This window comes from Drosophila ananassae, chromosome 3R, assembly GCF_017639315.1.
Source record: "Drosophila ananassae strain 14024-0371.13 chromosome 3R, ASM1763931v2, whole genome shotgun sequence".
NCBI lineage: Eukaryota > Metazoa > Arthropoda > Insecta > Diptera > Drosophilidae > Drosophila > Drosophila ananassae.
Window position 1 is genome coordinate 24,287,670 of NC_057930.1, and position 12,499 is coordinate 24,300,168.

A 12,499-nucleotide genomic window follows, 5' to 3' on the forward strand; every position below is an offset into this window, starting at 1 on the left:
TTCCCCCATCAATATCCAACAACTTTTTAAATATTATGAGGTGAAGGCACACCATTTATTCTTATAACATTATTATATATTTTCAAATAAATTTTTTCCAAAATTCGTATAAAGTTTATACTAAACTAACATTAAACAAGTTTTGATTTTATTTGTAAAAATTTTACTCAAGCAGCAGGTATGAAATTATTAGGCGAGTTTAGATGATAGATCCTTGATGGACTGTGGGTTACGTTGTCTTTTGTTGCTCTATCAACTTGGAGTGGACATCCATAAGGCTCTGAAAAGTAGAAAAACCATTTCTAATTAAAACAATTTGGATTAAATATTATACTAAATTAATAAGCGCACGTTTATAGTTCAAAATCAACCCAAATTCATTCATTTCTTTTACAAACATATTATTTTCTGATTTTCTTTTAAAAGTGTGTTCTTTTTATTTTATTTTATTAAAAATATCTCAGTTTATAGTTCTTTGTATAAGGCGTATATATAAAATCCAAAATAAAGCCGCAGGTTGGGTCTTAAGTCACTTCTCCAACATCCATTTCTCTGGAAGAACTTTTGATTTTGCTTTTGAGTCTTACATTTCATTTTGCTTAACCATCTATAGATCATTATTATTAGTTAAAACATTTACTTAAATATAAGAAATACATAATGAAAAAATAATATAATGTGCATAAGGAGTAATTCAAAACAATATTGAATATACATTACTCGAAAATCAGTTTGTGTAGCCCTCCTGAAGAGCGCCCTCGTCTAGGTCTCTTAGAATGCCCTGCGAAATTGTGGGAGTGGCCGATCAGCCAATCATTAACAGACTGTTCTTTTTAACTAAGCCTTATTTTCTAGCCAAAAACCATCAAGCCCCATGTAAGTTAAAAGTCAGCAAGTAACTCTACCGGTTAGACCTTAAAAATATTCAACAACCATTGAAGTGTAAACGAAGCTATTTTGGGGAACTATGTTGGAGTACCAGAACCTTTAAAAACCACTTAAGCACCCAGTGTTTAATATACTTAGATATCCTGAAGCGATGGCGGGCATACCTTAAAGTACTTCACAGTCTTGACGCGCAGCTCCAAAGTGGCGTCCTCGTCGCAGATCATCAGGGTATTGGCGTGCTGCTGGAAGGCACTTACAGTCCACATGTGGTTCACCCCCTCCTCGATGGCCTTGTAGAGGGCGAAGGCCTTGTGGGCACCGGTGATTAGGATCATTACTTCCTTGGAGTCCATCACAGTGCCCACGCCCACAGTCAGCGCCTGCTTGGGCACCTTGCTCATGTCATTGTCGAAGAAGCGGGCATTCGCCTCGAGCGTGTCCTGTGCCAGTGTTTTCACTCGGGTCCTTGAGACCAGCGATGATCCTGGCTCGTTGAAGGCGATGTGGCCATCAGGACCGATGCCACCGATAAAGAGCTCCACGCCGCCTGCTTCTCGGATCAGATCCTCAAACTTATTGCACTCGGCCACCAGATCCGCGGCATTTCCGTCTAGGATGTGGACGTTTTTGGGTTCGATGTCGATGTGCTTGAAAAAGTTGTGCCACATAAAGTAGTGGTAGCTCTCCTGGTGATCCCGAGGAAGGCCTAAGACAGATTCGATTACTAAGGAGCCTAGAAAAATAAATTGCGAACTTACCCACATACTCGTCCATGTTGAATGTCTTGACATATTGGAAGGACACCTTTCCCTGTTTGTAAAACTCAATGAGCTCCCTGTACATACCCAGTGGTGTGGATCCTGTTGGCAGCCCCAGCACGAAGTATCTGAAATATACATGTAACCTTCAGTTATCCGTCAGGGGAAAAAAATTATACTGTTTATATTACCTATCCGGACCCGGTTGGAAGTCATTGATCCTCTTCATCACATATTTGGCGGCCCACTTGCCCACCGAATCGCTGGTCTCCAATATCACCAATCTCATATTGCTGCTGCAAAGGATTTGATTTCAAAAATTCATAATTTTAAACAAATAATTTCTGTAAACAAAGAGCTAATAGATAAGTTATTACTGAAAATAAATGCCTGCTGTCGACTACATATCTATATATTTTTGCAAGTGTAAAACAAAGACCTTATCGCGAAAGTCCACAAAACCAGCTTGTGGCCACACTGCCAAGGATTTAGATTAGATTTCTGATATGCCGGATAAGATACATTTCAATCTGCACTGTTTTCGGGATATTTAAAGACGAGTGCGTATTTGTTTATTGTTGCACTCGACTGATAAGTCGCTCCCATTCACCAATTATTGACAATTAACCCATTTATGGTGTTGTGCCCACAAAAACTGAAATAACACTTTCGTTCTCACTTGGCAACACGGAATGTGTGTACTTGAACCTCACGGCTACTTTGGTTACTCACCTCCAAAACTAAATACCCAGGCGAATGCAAACAGCTGGTTGTGTTTGTTGTTAATATTACTTCCAGATACTTTAGCAACTGCTTAGCTGCTTCGGGCTTATTTTCAATTTGAGCTCCGGACTGAAACTGTTCAATTGTTCATTTGGGCTGGCAATTTATGTGGCGATTATCTCGGTTTTGAGTTTGTTTTGCGGTTCTGCGGTCGAATAACGCTCTCACTGATAAAGAGAATAATCGCAAGCCGGCCAACTGCATTCGACAGTCAGGCAGCAGAAGCAACCTTGAGATACTTTGCTCTTATCGCAGGTCTTATGGTCAGGGATTGCATCTGAGAGATACTTTAGGTTCTCCCCTTGTGTATCTCTTGGATGGATTCTCTTCTTCTGCAAATGCAGTTGAATGAACCCATTTTCGAGTGACTTTGTTTGAGTGATTTATCGACCAAAGTTGCCACATCGTTCGAGTAATGTTGTTGGGGGCGGGGGCGGCACTCGTTGGGGACACCCCAAAGTCAAAAGCCGGCTAGGAGTTAAAACACTCACTGTTTTTCTTGATTGATAATTCACTCAAAAATCAAATGTTGAGCTAAATTCTGTTACATAGCCCGCATCGCATACATACACAAAAGAATAATTTTCTTTTCTAAAATCCAAAAATAACTCGTCTTAGTGAAGAAAAACCCCAAAAAAAACAAGTCAGAAGGGCCGAGGGCGATGGCGAAAGTGATGGATACCCTACGTGACTAGAATACCTAAGGGCGTATGGGTTTATAGAACTGATTTGTCATCATTAGAAATATCTGAAAAACTCGTATTTTAAACATGGTTTTTATTAGTTTTTATTATCAAATAGCAATTACATAAACATAGGTGTACTTAAATTTTAGTCTCCCTTCTTCTCAACATCTTGTGTAAAATAGTTTGTGGGCGTAGAATTTGTTTGGCCGGCGTATAACGCGACCACGCCCACTCATAAAAATGCGACGCATCGCTGAGCCATATAGTTCTTAATTCCTTCTTTTTTTTGTATTGTTTAATTGTTGTACATGTTTTCCTGTTACAGTGTTTGTTTCAGTTGCTTGTCCGGTATAAAAAAAAGCGGCTGCAGGAAGCCCGAAACCGGTTGGGACCGGGTGAAAGCGTTCAGGGAGCTGGGGGCTGGGAGTCCAAAACCCTATGGCCATGGCTAAGAATCATACATATGGATATTGCTGGCTTTCTGTATTATTTGCGTAGGCATGTTTCTAAATATATATATAATGTATATTGTATTTTATGCTGATTGTACAAAAATACTTAAATAAATATGTCTGTTGTCAGGAGCATCTCTTTGTTAATTTTGGATAATCTTAACGATTTCTCATTGTTCTGCTCGTTGTTTCGTGTAATCTGTATGTGTATCTCGGATATTTCTTACAATTCTAATTTGTTTTCTTGTTTTTTTTTTTTAAAGGTGATCCGCAAGTCCATCAAAAATATTGTTCTTTTGCAATATTTTCAAAGTTCTTGACGGCAAAAATCTACAAAAGTGTTAGGGTGTGTAAGCTTATATGTGGCATCTACTGGGTAGATGGCCACCTTTGTATGCCACATAGAGTTTACAAAATGATCTTTAGCTTAACATAAAACGTGGAAAAAGTTTTGTCATTGAAACAGTAAATTACAGTGTTAATGAAAGTGCTTTCGGTTTAAAGGGATTAAGGGGCGAACAAAAGTGAAGTAGACGAAACTAGGATTATCGCTTGGCTGCTAAAGCAGATCCACACAAATATTTCGGTTTTGATTAAATTAATGCCGTTGCGGGCCACAAAAAATATCTTAACTGATTACTACTGTATCTGTATCTGTGTTTGTGTGAGTTGAGTTTTGTGGATTTTTTTTTCTTCTTTTTTGTTTTCATTTTTCTTGTTTTTGTGTCTGAGTTGGAAAAGAAACGTGGGATTACATAATGGCGCACTTTTCGCCGGTTTGTTGGGGATCACCTTGCTGGTGATACAGCTGCTCACTGCCATCAACGACACTAACGCTGCGACGACGACTTAGCCGTGAGGAGGAGACGTGTGTGGACACTACTCTCTTGACGCGATCCAGATTGGCAACAGCCTCGCCATCGGCATTCAGCAGCACCGTCCTTGTATTGTCGCCGGCGACCCACTTCTGCGACTTCATCACGATATTCGATGGCGGCTCGTGGGATGCCTTGGTGTCTGACGACCAGACGGTCACCGTTGCACCAGGCTCAATCTTCACCGACCGATGGAACTTGTAGGTGGTCGAGGGGCCACTCTCGTTGATCAGTCGCTGCAATTGCCAACCGCCGATGGCCACCTCATCGGTGCCCTTGTTGAACAGCTTCACGAACTTTCCCTCGGGATCGATCTCCTTGATTTCCACGTTGCCCTTGGCACTGGCCGACACATAGTAGTCCGAGACGCTGCGATCCTCGCTCTCATCCACCATGGCACGCTTGCGCTTCTGAGCGCCTGAGGGAGTGCGACGCGAGGGCGTGGCACGGGTGCTGCTGCGCAACGACTGGCTGAACGATTGTACGGTGGCCGAGTTTGCCGGGGTGATGTTCAGGCGTGCCTCCTCGCCGACCAGCAGCTTGTCGTAGGCAGCGATTTCCAAATCCAGAGACACCTACAAGAAAGATCATTTAGTATCCCTGTTAGAAACCGGCTTAGTGCATATTTACCTTGATGTCCATAAGATCCTGGTATTCTTGCAGCTGCGTTGCCATCTCATCGCGCAAACGGATAAGCTCCTTCTCGAGCAGAGCCACCTCCTGGCCATGACGCTCGCGATCGTTGTCCAGCTGCTGCTCCAGCTCCCGGATACGGGCGTTGAGCACGGCATTGGTCGACTCCAGATCGTTGATCTTGGCATTAAGACCGTCGATACGAACGCGAGTGCTGCGCAACTCCTCAATCGACTTGTGTGTGGTGTTGTGCGTGCGATTGGCAGCGTCCTGCATCCGCCGGATCTTGTCCTCGTAGAGAGACTCGATGTCATCGCGATTGATGCGCATCTGCTCCTCATACTGAGCGCGGAGCTCCTGGAGGGACTGCTTCAGTTTGGCATCATACTCGGAGCTAAGGCGGCCGTCGATCTCACTGTACTCGGTCTGGCGAATGCGGCGCGACTCATTGATCTCCTGTGTATGGATCTGGTCCTTGAAGGACAGCTCCTCCCGCAGACTCTGAATGGTGTTCTCCAAATCGACACGAGTCAACGTCTCTTGCTCGAGACCCTTGCGCGTATCCTCGTATAGCTTACGGAGTCGCTCCAGCTCTTTGATGGTCTCGTTCAGCTCATCATTAATCTTCTTCCGTTCGGCGTTTGCATCTTTGTATTTGTTTCCCAGCTCATTGGCACGCGACTCGTACATGCGGGCATTGCCTAAGGGGTGAGAAAATCAATCAATTGTAGCTTGGGATTAAAGTGGTTTTTGCCCAGGGTGGGATGATCATTTTATTAGAGGAAAGTGAGATTTTAGATGGGGATGGTTTTTTTTTAAATGATCATAATTCCAGCTCTGAAATATGCTCAAAGATAGTACTTTATATCTTATCTTTTTTTTCTTAAATAGCCTACAGATTACTTACCCTCTGCGGTGTTGCATTCCTTGGTCTTCTTCTCCAGCTTGGCCTTCAGCTCCTCGTTTTGCTCCCACAGCCGTTTGTTCTCGATCTCAGCACGAGCTCGGTCCCGGGCCTGCTCGTCCAAAAGACGACGCGTCTCCCCCAGCTCGTTCTCGAACATACTCTTCATGTTGGTTGTCTCCCGGGTGACGGTGTCCCTGGTGGTTTGAACCTCGATGCTGAGACGAGAGTTCTCCGTCTCCAGGTTGCGCACCCGGTCAATGTAAGTGGCCAGACGATCATTCAGGTTCTGCAGCTCCACCTTTTCGGCCACACGCGAATGGCGGGTGGGACTGAGGGGGCTGGCGGCTTGCTGGGACTGGGATGGAGGCGGCTGGTGGTGGTGCTGCTGGGGACCCGCCGACGGCGCCCGTGGGGTGGACGTGCCGGTGGGCTGCGGTGTGGCGGTGCCAGCTCGTCGGGATTTGCTCGACATTTTCACGCTTCAGTTAGGGGGAAGAGAAGAATTGGTAATAACACGTGAGCAGGCGGTTTTGACCTCGTTTCACTTTTTTTTTCTTATTTTTTATAGAATACGTTATTTTTGCGCGCTTTAGCTGACCCTGCCTGATAAAATTCCAAACAGAACAGAACAACCGAAACAGAAATACAAAAACCGCTCAAAAACAGACCCCAGCAAACGAGTTCTCACGCACACACCCAAACATCTTTCCACTCAAGCGACTGTACTAAAGCGGACGAAGCAAAAAGCGGGGTGAGTGAGTTTGGCGGCGTTTGTTTATGGGCGTGGGGCAAAAAGGCGCGGGTGCGGTCGCCTAATATGAATCTAATCAAATGGATTACTTAATTCCAACAAGTATCTTAATTACAGTAACTTGATTAATGTTTGGAAATTGCACAATATGGCGTTTTTCATTCAATATTTCCGGCATTTTCTCACAGAGGGGGCATTTCTCGTTCGAGTGAATCAACAGCGACATTTTCCGGACGCTCTTCTTCAACACTTTGAATATATTTTCCGCGGATTTTCAATTTCTTGCGATTGCGGCACAACTTACCTGTGTTTTGGTAATGAACGGAAGATTCACAAATCGGAAAATTAATTAATTCGCTGCAATAAAACGCGGCAGACGCCAATCTTGAAAAATTGTGCTTGCAGTGCTGCCAGATAGTGCCACTAAAATCTTACTAGCGCAAAGATACCAGATTTTTTAGGCCCTTTGTTGATGGCTTCCTAAAAACATACTAAAGACACCTGGTCTCACTATTTTCCGAAAACTGCTCTTCGTCACGTTAAAATTTTCGGCTCGACAAAATAGCTCTAAAAAATAATAAATAAAAGCGAAAAACGTGAGCAAAAGGTAGGTCAAACTCTGTGCAACACCCAGATACTAAAGAAATAACCGGGTAAAGCGATTCGAGGCATGTATTTCGAATTACAAGATGTGGTGAAAAACAAGATGGCGGAGGGTACGCCGGTTCCGCAAAAGCGGCATTTTCCACATGTAATTTTACACATTCTTTTTCCTTTGTGCGCTTCCCCACAGCATTTTCTTTTTAGTCCAGGTATAAGCAGACTACCCGAAGCAATGGCCGACAATGACGATCTTCTCGACTACGAGGATGAGGAGCAGACTGAGACCACTGCCGTTGAGAACCAGGAGGCACCGAAGAAGGACGTGAAGGGAACTTACGTCTCCATTCACAGCTCCGGCTTCCGGGATTTCCTTCTGAAGCCAGAGATCCTTCGTGCAATCGTAGACTGCGGTTTCGAGCATCCCTCCGAGGGTAAGTACGCATTACACCAGATTGCCGAAATTCAGAGGTACAGTTTGCATATATTGCCCTTCCAGTTCAGCATGAGTGCATCCCGCAGGCCGTCCTGGGCATGGATATTCTGTGCCAGGCCAAGTCTGGTATGGGTAAGACAGCCGTGTTCGTGCTGGCCACCCTGCAGCAACTGGAGCCCTCGGACAACAACACTTGCCACGTCCTAGTCATGTGCCACACCCGCGAGCTGGCCTTCCAGATCAGCAAGGAGTATGAGCGCTTCTCAAAATACATGCCCACTGTTAAGGTTTGTGATTGATTTTGTCAAAAAATTCGAATCGTTATATAAAAAAGTATCTGGGTTTTTGTAGGTTGCTGTCTTCTTTGGTGGACTGGCGATTACAAAGGACGAGGAGACTCTGAAGAGCGGTACTCCGCACATTGTGGTTGGAACTCCCGGACGTATTCTAGCTTTGATACGCAACAAGAAACTGAATCTGAAGCACCTGAAACACTTTGTTCTAGATGAGTGCGACAAGATGCTGGAGCAACTGGGTAAGTTTAAATTTTTTAAAAAATTCATTTGACGGTAAAACTCATTGAAAATTATTTATTTTGCAGACATGCGTCGTGACGTTCAAGAGATTTTCCGTAGTACGCCGCACGGCAAACAAGTGATGATGTTCTCTGCCACTTTGAGCAAGGACATTCGTCCAGTTTGCAAAAAGTTCATGCAAGATGTAAATATCAACGTGTTCATATCCAAAATGCTCGTACTTCTCCACCTCGCATCCACCGCTATCACGACAATTAGTTATTATTTTATAAACGCCACCCGATATACATTTTTCAATTTTAATTGCCATATAAGCCAACAACCATATTACAAATGGTTAAACGCGTAAACACAACCGTCAAGCGCTCTGTGGGCATAACTTAAACCGAAAACCTTAGTTGATAACTACCAGAAACCATTTTCTAAATGGTTAAACGCGTGAAAAGCAAACGTTCAAAAAAGCATAAACTACATCCAAACCCGCTGCACAACTCAATTAAAATCTCAATGATTTAATGCAAAATGACCAACAAAAAAAATACACAACAAAATAAATTCGAAACTGCGAAATTCAGCAAATCACGACGACTGGCCGAATGAGGTTAAGCGAATTCGATGAAAAATGGCGCTCATCCGTAAGCCGCACACTTCTCAGAGCGATTGTCGATCCTCGGGAGCTGTTCAGAGTCTAGTTGAGATGAGATGTGGTGGTAGCGTGGCCGTATGTAAAAAATTATAAACATAGTTTTGTATGTTCTGAGGCGAGCCTAGTCTAAGTCTGTCCTGTTTTCCCCCTCATAATTGTCCCCTTTAAAATACGCTAAATTCTATTTCCGAAATCTAGCCTATGGAGGTCTACGTGGACGATGAAGCCAAGCTGACCCTTCACGGACTGCAGCAGCACTATGTCAACCTCAAGGAGAACGAGAAGAACAAGAAGCTCTTCGAATTGCTCGATGTCCTCGAATTTAATCAGGTGCGATTATAATATATGCCTTTATTTGACAATTTTGATTACATTTTGTTAATATTACAGGTTGTTATTTTCGTCAAGTCTGTGCAACGCTGTGTGGCCCTGTCCCAGCTTCTGACTGAGCAGAACTTCCCCGCCATTGGTATTCATCGTGGTATGACCCAGGAGGAGCGTTTGAACCGCTACCAGCAGTTCAAGGACTTCCAGAAACGTATTTTGGTTGCCACAAACCTCTTTGGTCGTGGCATGGACATTGAACGTGTCAATATTGTGTTCAACTACGACATGCCCGAGGATTCGGACACCTACTTGCATCGCGTGGCCCGTGCCGGACGTTTCGGTACCAAGGGATTGGCCATCACCTTCGTGTCGGATGAAAATGACGCTAAGATACTTAACGAAGTTCAGGATCGTTTTGATGTCAATATTAGCGAGTTGCCGGAGGAAATCGATCTCTCCACATATAGTAGGTTTTTCATTCTCTTAAAGTGTTACTTTTAACTAATTTTCTTTTAAATAATCTTTCAGTTGAAGGACGTTAGATGGGAAATGTGCATGAGAACAAAATGGCAAGAGAAATGCACTTCTAATAGATATAAATAAATCTTTTATAAAACTCTACTTTATAACTAAATAAACAAAACATTCAGACAATGTGTTGACCTACTAAAAACAATTGATTTTTTCTTTCCTTTTAATTATTAATTACTCTTTTTTATACATTACATTATTAAACCAATTTAAGACATAGATCTAACATTGTTTCGAAAAAAGTAATGATTTATTTTTAAGGGGTTAACTACATAGTTTTTTTTAAATATATTGGAAAACCGGAACCCTTGGATAGTTTAGTGTGTCCGTTTCAGGACATGCGCAATAGCCGGGAGCTTCCGGCAGTAGCTCAGTCGAGGGAAGGGGATGATGTAGGGGTTGTCCTAGGAGAAAGGAAAAACAGAAGTGAAAAGCAAAGCCAACAACCAAACAATGTGAGAAAATGCATGCACGCGAAAATGCTGCTCAAAAAATACGTAAAAACACGGCGTAAGTTCAAGATTCTTCTGCTGCTGGCCATCGTGGGACTCCTGGTGATCACCATCATAGTCCTAGGCTCTACAGGACGCAATGCAGCCATCGAATTGCTCCTGGACGAGCGATTCATCGCTCGGGCCTACAGGCCAGGGGATCAGCCGGAGAAGTCCCCTCAGCCGGCTGCCCTGCTTGAGCCACAACGGGAACATGGTGTCATTGTGCCGGAGAAGTATGACGAACAGAAGATTAAGGAGCGCATCATCCAAAGCAAAATGGATCTCATGAAGCTGCAGCAGCAGCGCGACCACGAAGCGGAACAGTCGGTAACGTTACATTATTACAGAATTGTTTATAAATAGGACAAGATTATAATGACTTGTAATTTATAGTCCAGGACTACCTTGGATGTCATTACCACGGCTGTGCATATTTTCTACACTGCTCCGGTTCCGTGGTACAAGTCCAAGAAACCACCTCCGCCAGCGGAGCATCCAAACGATGTGCCATTAACAACTCCCAGGCCAGTGAGAATCCTAAACACCGCCTTCTATCCAGCATTGGGATTGTACAAGCCGAGCAACACACTCCTCTCCCAGCACTTTGAGAACATTAAAAGCTGCGGGGTTGGAGTGCTCATTCTGAGCTTTACGGGGGGAAAACCAGCGGAGGCAGCCCTAATCCATCAGATCCTGGACTTGGCTCCGCAGCATAATCTAAGCGTGACTTTTGAACTCAGCGTAGCTGGGAACCAAAGTGTCGAGTATGTGCGCCAGCAGCTGCAGGAGATTGCCACGTATGCCAAACTCCCGGGATTCTACAGGGTGTGGAGTCAGTCGAGAGGTGCCTCCTTACCGGTGTTGTATGTGAGTAATGCCTATAAATTGAGTGATAGCCTTGGAAGGCTGCTGTGTCGGACGCCTTCTCTGGTGGAACCAGATGGATTAAGAAGGATTCTCGATGCCTTCTTCATAGGACACATAAGGTGAGTGATGATCTTTATGGGTTTACTTTATGATTATGAGTTCCTTTCACAGGCTTAAAAGTCATGCTGATGTCCTGCGGCGGTTGTGCTTTGATGGCTTCTACAGTAAACTGCCCAGCAATGGAGCTGTCTTTTCCAGCACCTGGAAGAACTGGTCCTATCTCAAGTCGTTTGCACTATCCTACAAAATGCTTTTTGTACCCACTGTGGGACCAGGATTTGCAGAAAGGAACAAGTTTCCACGGCATGGAGATATCCAAAGGCACCGGAGCAATGGAAGGGTGAGGAACTATAACATTTCCTAAATGAAATATTCTAATCTTCTAATCTAACATAATTTTATAGTACTATGGAGTAGCCTGGAGGACAGCCATATTAAACCATGTGGGATTTATAAACATTGCCAGCTACAACAATTGGCCCGACGGCAGCCAGATCGAGGAGGTCATGCCGCGCGCTGGATTCCTGGACTACAATCCTGGCTCAAGGACCAAATATCTGGATCTCACAGCCCACTGGGTGGGCAACTTTCTCAAGACACGCCAAGAGGCGGCGGCTGCAGCAGCTCCGGCGTCGCCACAGAACTGCTACGAGCTCCTAAATGGAACCATTTGCTAAACGCACAGGGCGCGACTTCCGCGAGGAGATAATCCTAGTTACTTTAGAAGCAATAGCAACAATTGCAGGCCACAAAATTACTTTCTAACTGTTAACGAGTCTTCTGCTACATATTTATACACTCACATAACATATATCGTTTTGATAGTGATATTTTTTACCACTTTCGTTTAATTGCAAAATCTGAAAAATAACCTTTTTCTAAAGAGAAATTATGTCAATCAATTAATGAAAACTCTTGTAGAAAAAGTAAATAAGAAAGTATATAACAATTAAAAGCAATTAGAAATTTATATCAATTATAAAATAGTTATAGAGCCAGAAGTAATTTTTGACTAAATCTATACTAGCTTTCAATTACGTAGTATATAGACGAGAACAATATCATAACTTAATGCCATGCCATATTATGTAGACACCAAAGATATTATCTATGTTATAACATATATAAACTACACACTTGTTAAACAATTGGTACTTAACAAATTTTAAATTTATTATCGATACAATATATGAAAACTTTATCTAAGCTTTAATAGTTTAGTGCCAAAAAAAAAGAGTAGTGTTGATCTGGGTTATGTTAAAAAGGTAA

At 43.3% G+C, this 12,499-nt stretch overlaps 4 protein-coding genes across 9 annotated transcripts; 2 read left to right on the forward strand and 2 right to left on the reverse strand.

Annotated features, from left to right (window-relative positions):
- Positions 1–23: 23 nt before the first annotated feature.
- Positions 24–2,754, reverse strand: LOC6497961 (glucosamine-6-phosphate isomerase). 5 transcript variants are annotated; one of them, XM_044716145.1, is made up of 5 exons: positions 2,379–2,753; positions 1,838–1,939; positions 1,647–1,774; positions 1,053–1,594; positions 24–280 (listed from the first exon to the last, which is right to left on the reverse strand). In XM_044716145.1, exons 2-5 carry the CDS (start codon positions 1,933–1,935, stop codon positions 230–232), a joined length of 819 nt encoding a protein of 272 aa, XP_044572080.1. In that variant the 5' UTR covers positions 1,936–1,939; positions 2,379–2,753; the 3' UTR covers positions 24–229. The 5 variants fall into 5 exon arrangements, 4 of the variants coding, with proteins under 4 accessions (XP_044572080.1, XP_014761906.1, XP_001961801.1 ...); XM_014906420.3 differs by having other exon boundaries at positions 1,838–1,942; positions 2,379–2,751; XR_006507415.1 differs by having other exon boundaries at positions 721–1,594; positions 1,838–1,942; positions 2,379–2,751.
- Positions 2,755–3,200: 446 nt separating this feature from the next.
- Positions 3,201–7,178, reverse strand: LOC6497960 (lamin Dm0). Its single transcript, XM_001961764.4, has 4 exons — positions 7,038–7,178; positions 5,983–6,461; positions 5,073–5,776; positions 3,201–5,017 (listed from the first exon to the last, which is right to left on the reverse strand). Exons 2-4 carry the CDS (start codon positions 6,452–6,454, stop codon positions 4,319–4,321), a joined length of 1,875 nt encoding a protein of 624 aa, XP_001961800.1. The 5' UTR covers positions 6,455–6,461; positions 7,038–7,178; the 3' UTR covers positions 3,201–4,318.
- Positions 7,179–7,200: 22 nt separating this feature from the next.
- On the forward strand, positions 7,201–9,951 carry LOC6497567 (ATP-dependent RNA helicase WM6). Of its 2 annotated transcripts, XM_001961763.4 has the most exons (8): positions 7,201–7,340; positions 7,527–7,767; positions 7,833–8,056; positions 8,121–8,304; positions 8,371–8,489; positions 9,150–9,281; positions 9,342–9,744; positions 9,807–9,951. In XM_001961763.4, exons 2-8 carry the CDS (start codon positions 7,569–7,571, stop codon positions 9,818–9,820), a joined length of 1,275 nt encoding a protein of 424 aa, XP_001961799.1. In that variant the 5' UTR covers positions 7,201–7,340; positions 7,527–7,568; the 3' UTR covers positions 9,821–9,951. The 2 variants fall into 2 exon arrangements, with proteins under 2 accessions (XP_001961799.1, XP_014761724.1); XM_014906238.3 differs by lacking the exons at positions 7,201–7,340; positions 7,527–7,767; positions 7,833–8,056; positions 8,121–8,304; positions 8,371–8,489 and adding an exon at positions 8,515–9,026.
- Positions 9,952–10,174: 223 nt separating this feature from the next.
- On the forward strand, positions 10,175–12,470 carry LOC6497568 (glycoprotein endo-alpha-1,2-mannosidase-like protein). Its single transcript, XM_001961762.4, has 4 exons — positions 10,175–10,630; positions 10,697–11,289; positions 11,342–11,570; positions 11,635–12,470. The coding sequence occupies exons 1-4, from the start codon at positions 10,277–10,279 to the stop codon at positions 11,905–11,907; spliced, it is 1,449 nt and encodes a 482-aa protein (XP_001961798.2). The 5' UTR covers positions 10,175–10,276; the 3' UTR covers positions 11,908–12,470.
- The last annotated feature ends 29 nt before the right edge of the window (positions 12,471–12,499 follow it).

What these genes read in the sequence shown, in the direction of transcription:
- LOC6497961 (XM_001961765.4), bottom strand. Translation starts at nt 1,935, where the DNA reads ATGAGATTGGTGATATTGGAGACCAGCGATTCGGTGGGCAAGTGGGCC. An exon ending in CAACATGGACGAGTATGTGG is followed by an intron (nt 1,595 to 1,646) that starts GTAAGTTCGCAA and finishes AATCTGTCTTAG; the next exon opens with GCCTTCCTCGGGATCACCAG. An exon ending in AGACTGTGAAGTACTTTAAG is followed by an intron (nt 782 to 1,052) that starts GTATGCCCGCCA and finishes ACAATTTCGCAG; the next exon opens with GGCATTCTAAGAGACCTAGA.
- LOC6497960 (XM_001961764.4), bottom strand. Translation starts at nt 6,454, where the DNA reads ATGTCGAGCAAATCCCGACGAGCTGGCACCGCCACACCGCAGCCCACC. An exon ending in GGAATGCAACACCGCAGAGG is followed by an intron (nt 5,777 to 5,982) that starts GTAAGTAATCTG and finishes CTCACCCCTTAG; the next exon opens with GCAATGCCCGCATGTACGAG. An exon ending in AGGATCTTATGGACATCAAG is followed by an intron (nt 5,018 to 5,072) that starts GTAAATATGCAC and finishes TCTTTCTTGTAG; the next exon opens with GTGTCTCTGGATTTGGAAAT.
- LOC6497567 (XM_001961763.4), top strand. Translation starts at nt 7,569, where the DNA reads ATGGCCGACAATGACGATCTTCTCGACTACGAGGATGAGGAGCAGACT. An exon ending in AATACATGCCCACTGTTAAG is followed by an intron (nt 8,057 to 8,120) that starts GTTTGTGATTGA and finishes GGGTTTTTGTAG; the next exon opens with GTTGCTGTCTTCTTTGGTGG. An exon ending in ATGTCCTCGAATTTAATCAG is followed by an intron (nt 9,282 to 9,341) that starts GTGCGATTATAA and finishes TTAATATTACAG; the next exon opens with GTTGTTATTTTCGTCAAGTC.
- LOC6497568 (XM_001961762.4), top strand. Translation starts at nt 10,277, where the DNA reads ATGCACGCGAAAATGCTGCTCAAAAAATACGTAAAAACACGGCGTAAG. An exon ending in ACCACGAAGCGGAACAGTCG is followed by an intron (nt 10,631 to 10,696) that starts GTAACGTTACAT and finishes TGTAATTTATAG; the next exon opens with TCCAGGACTACCTTGGATGT. An exon ending in GGCACCGGAGCAATGGAAGG is followed by an intron (nt 11,571 to 11,634) that starts GTGAGGAACTAT and finishes ATAATTTTATAG; the next exon opens with TACTATGGAGTAGCCTGGAG.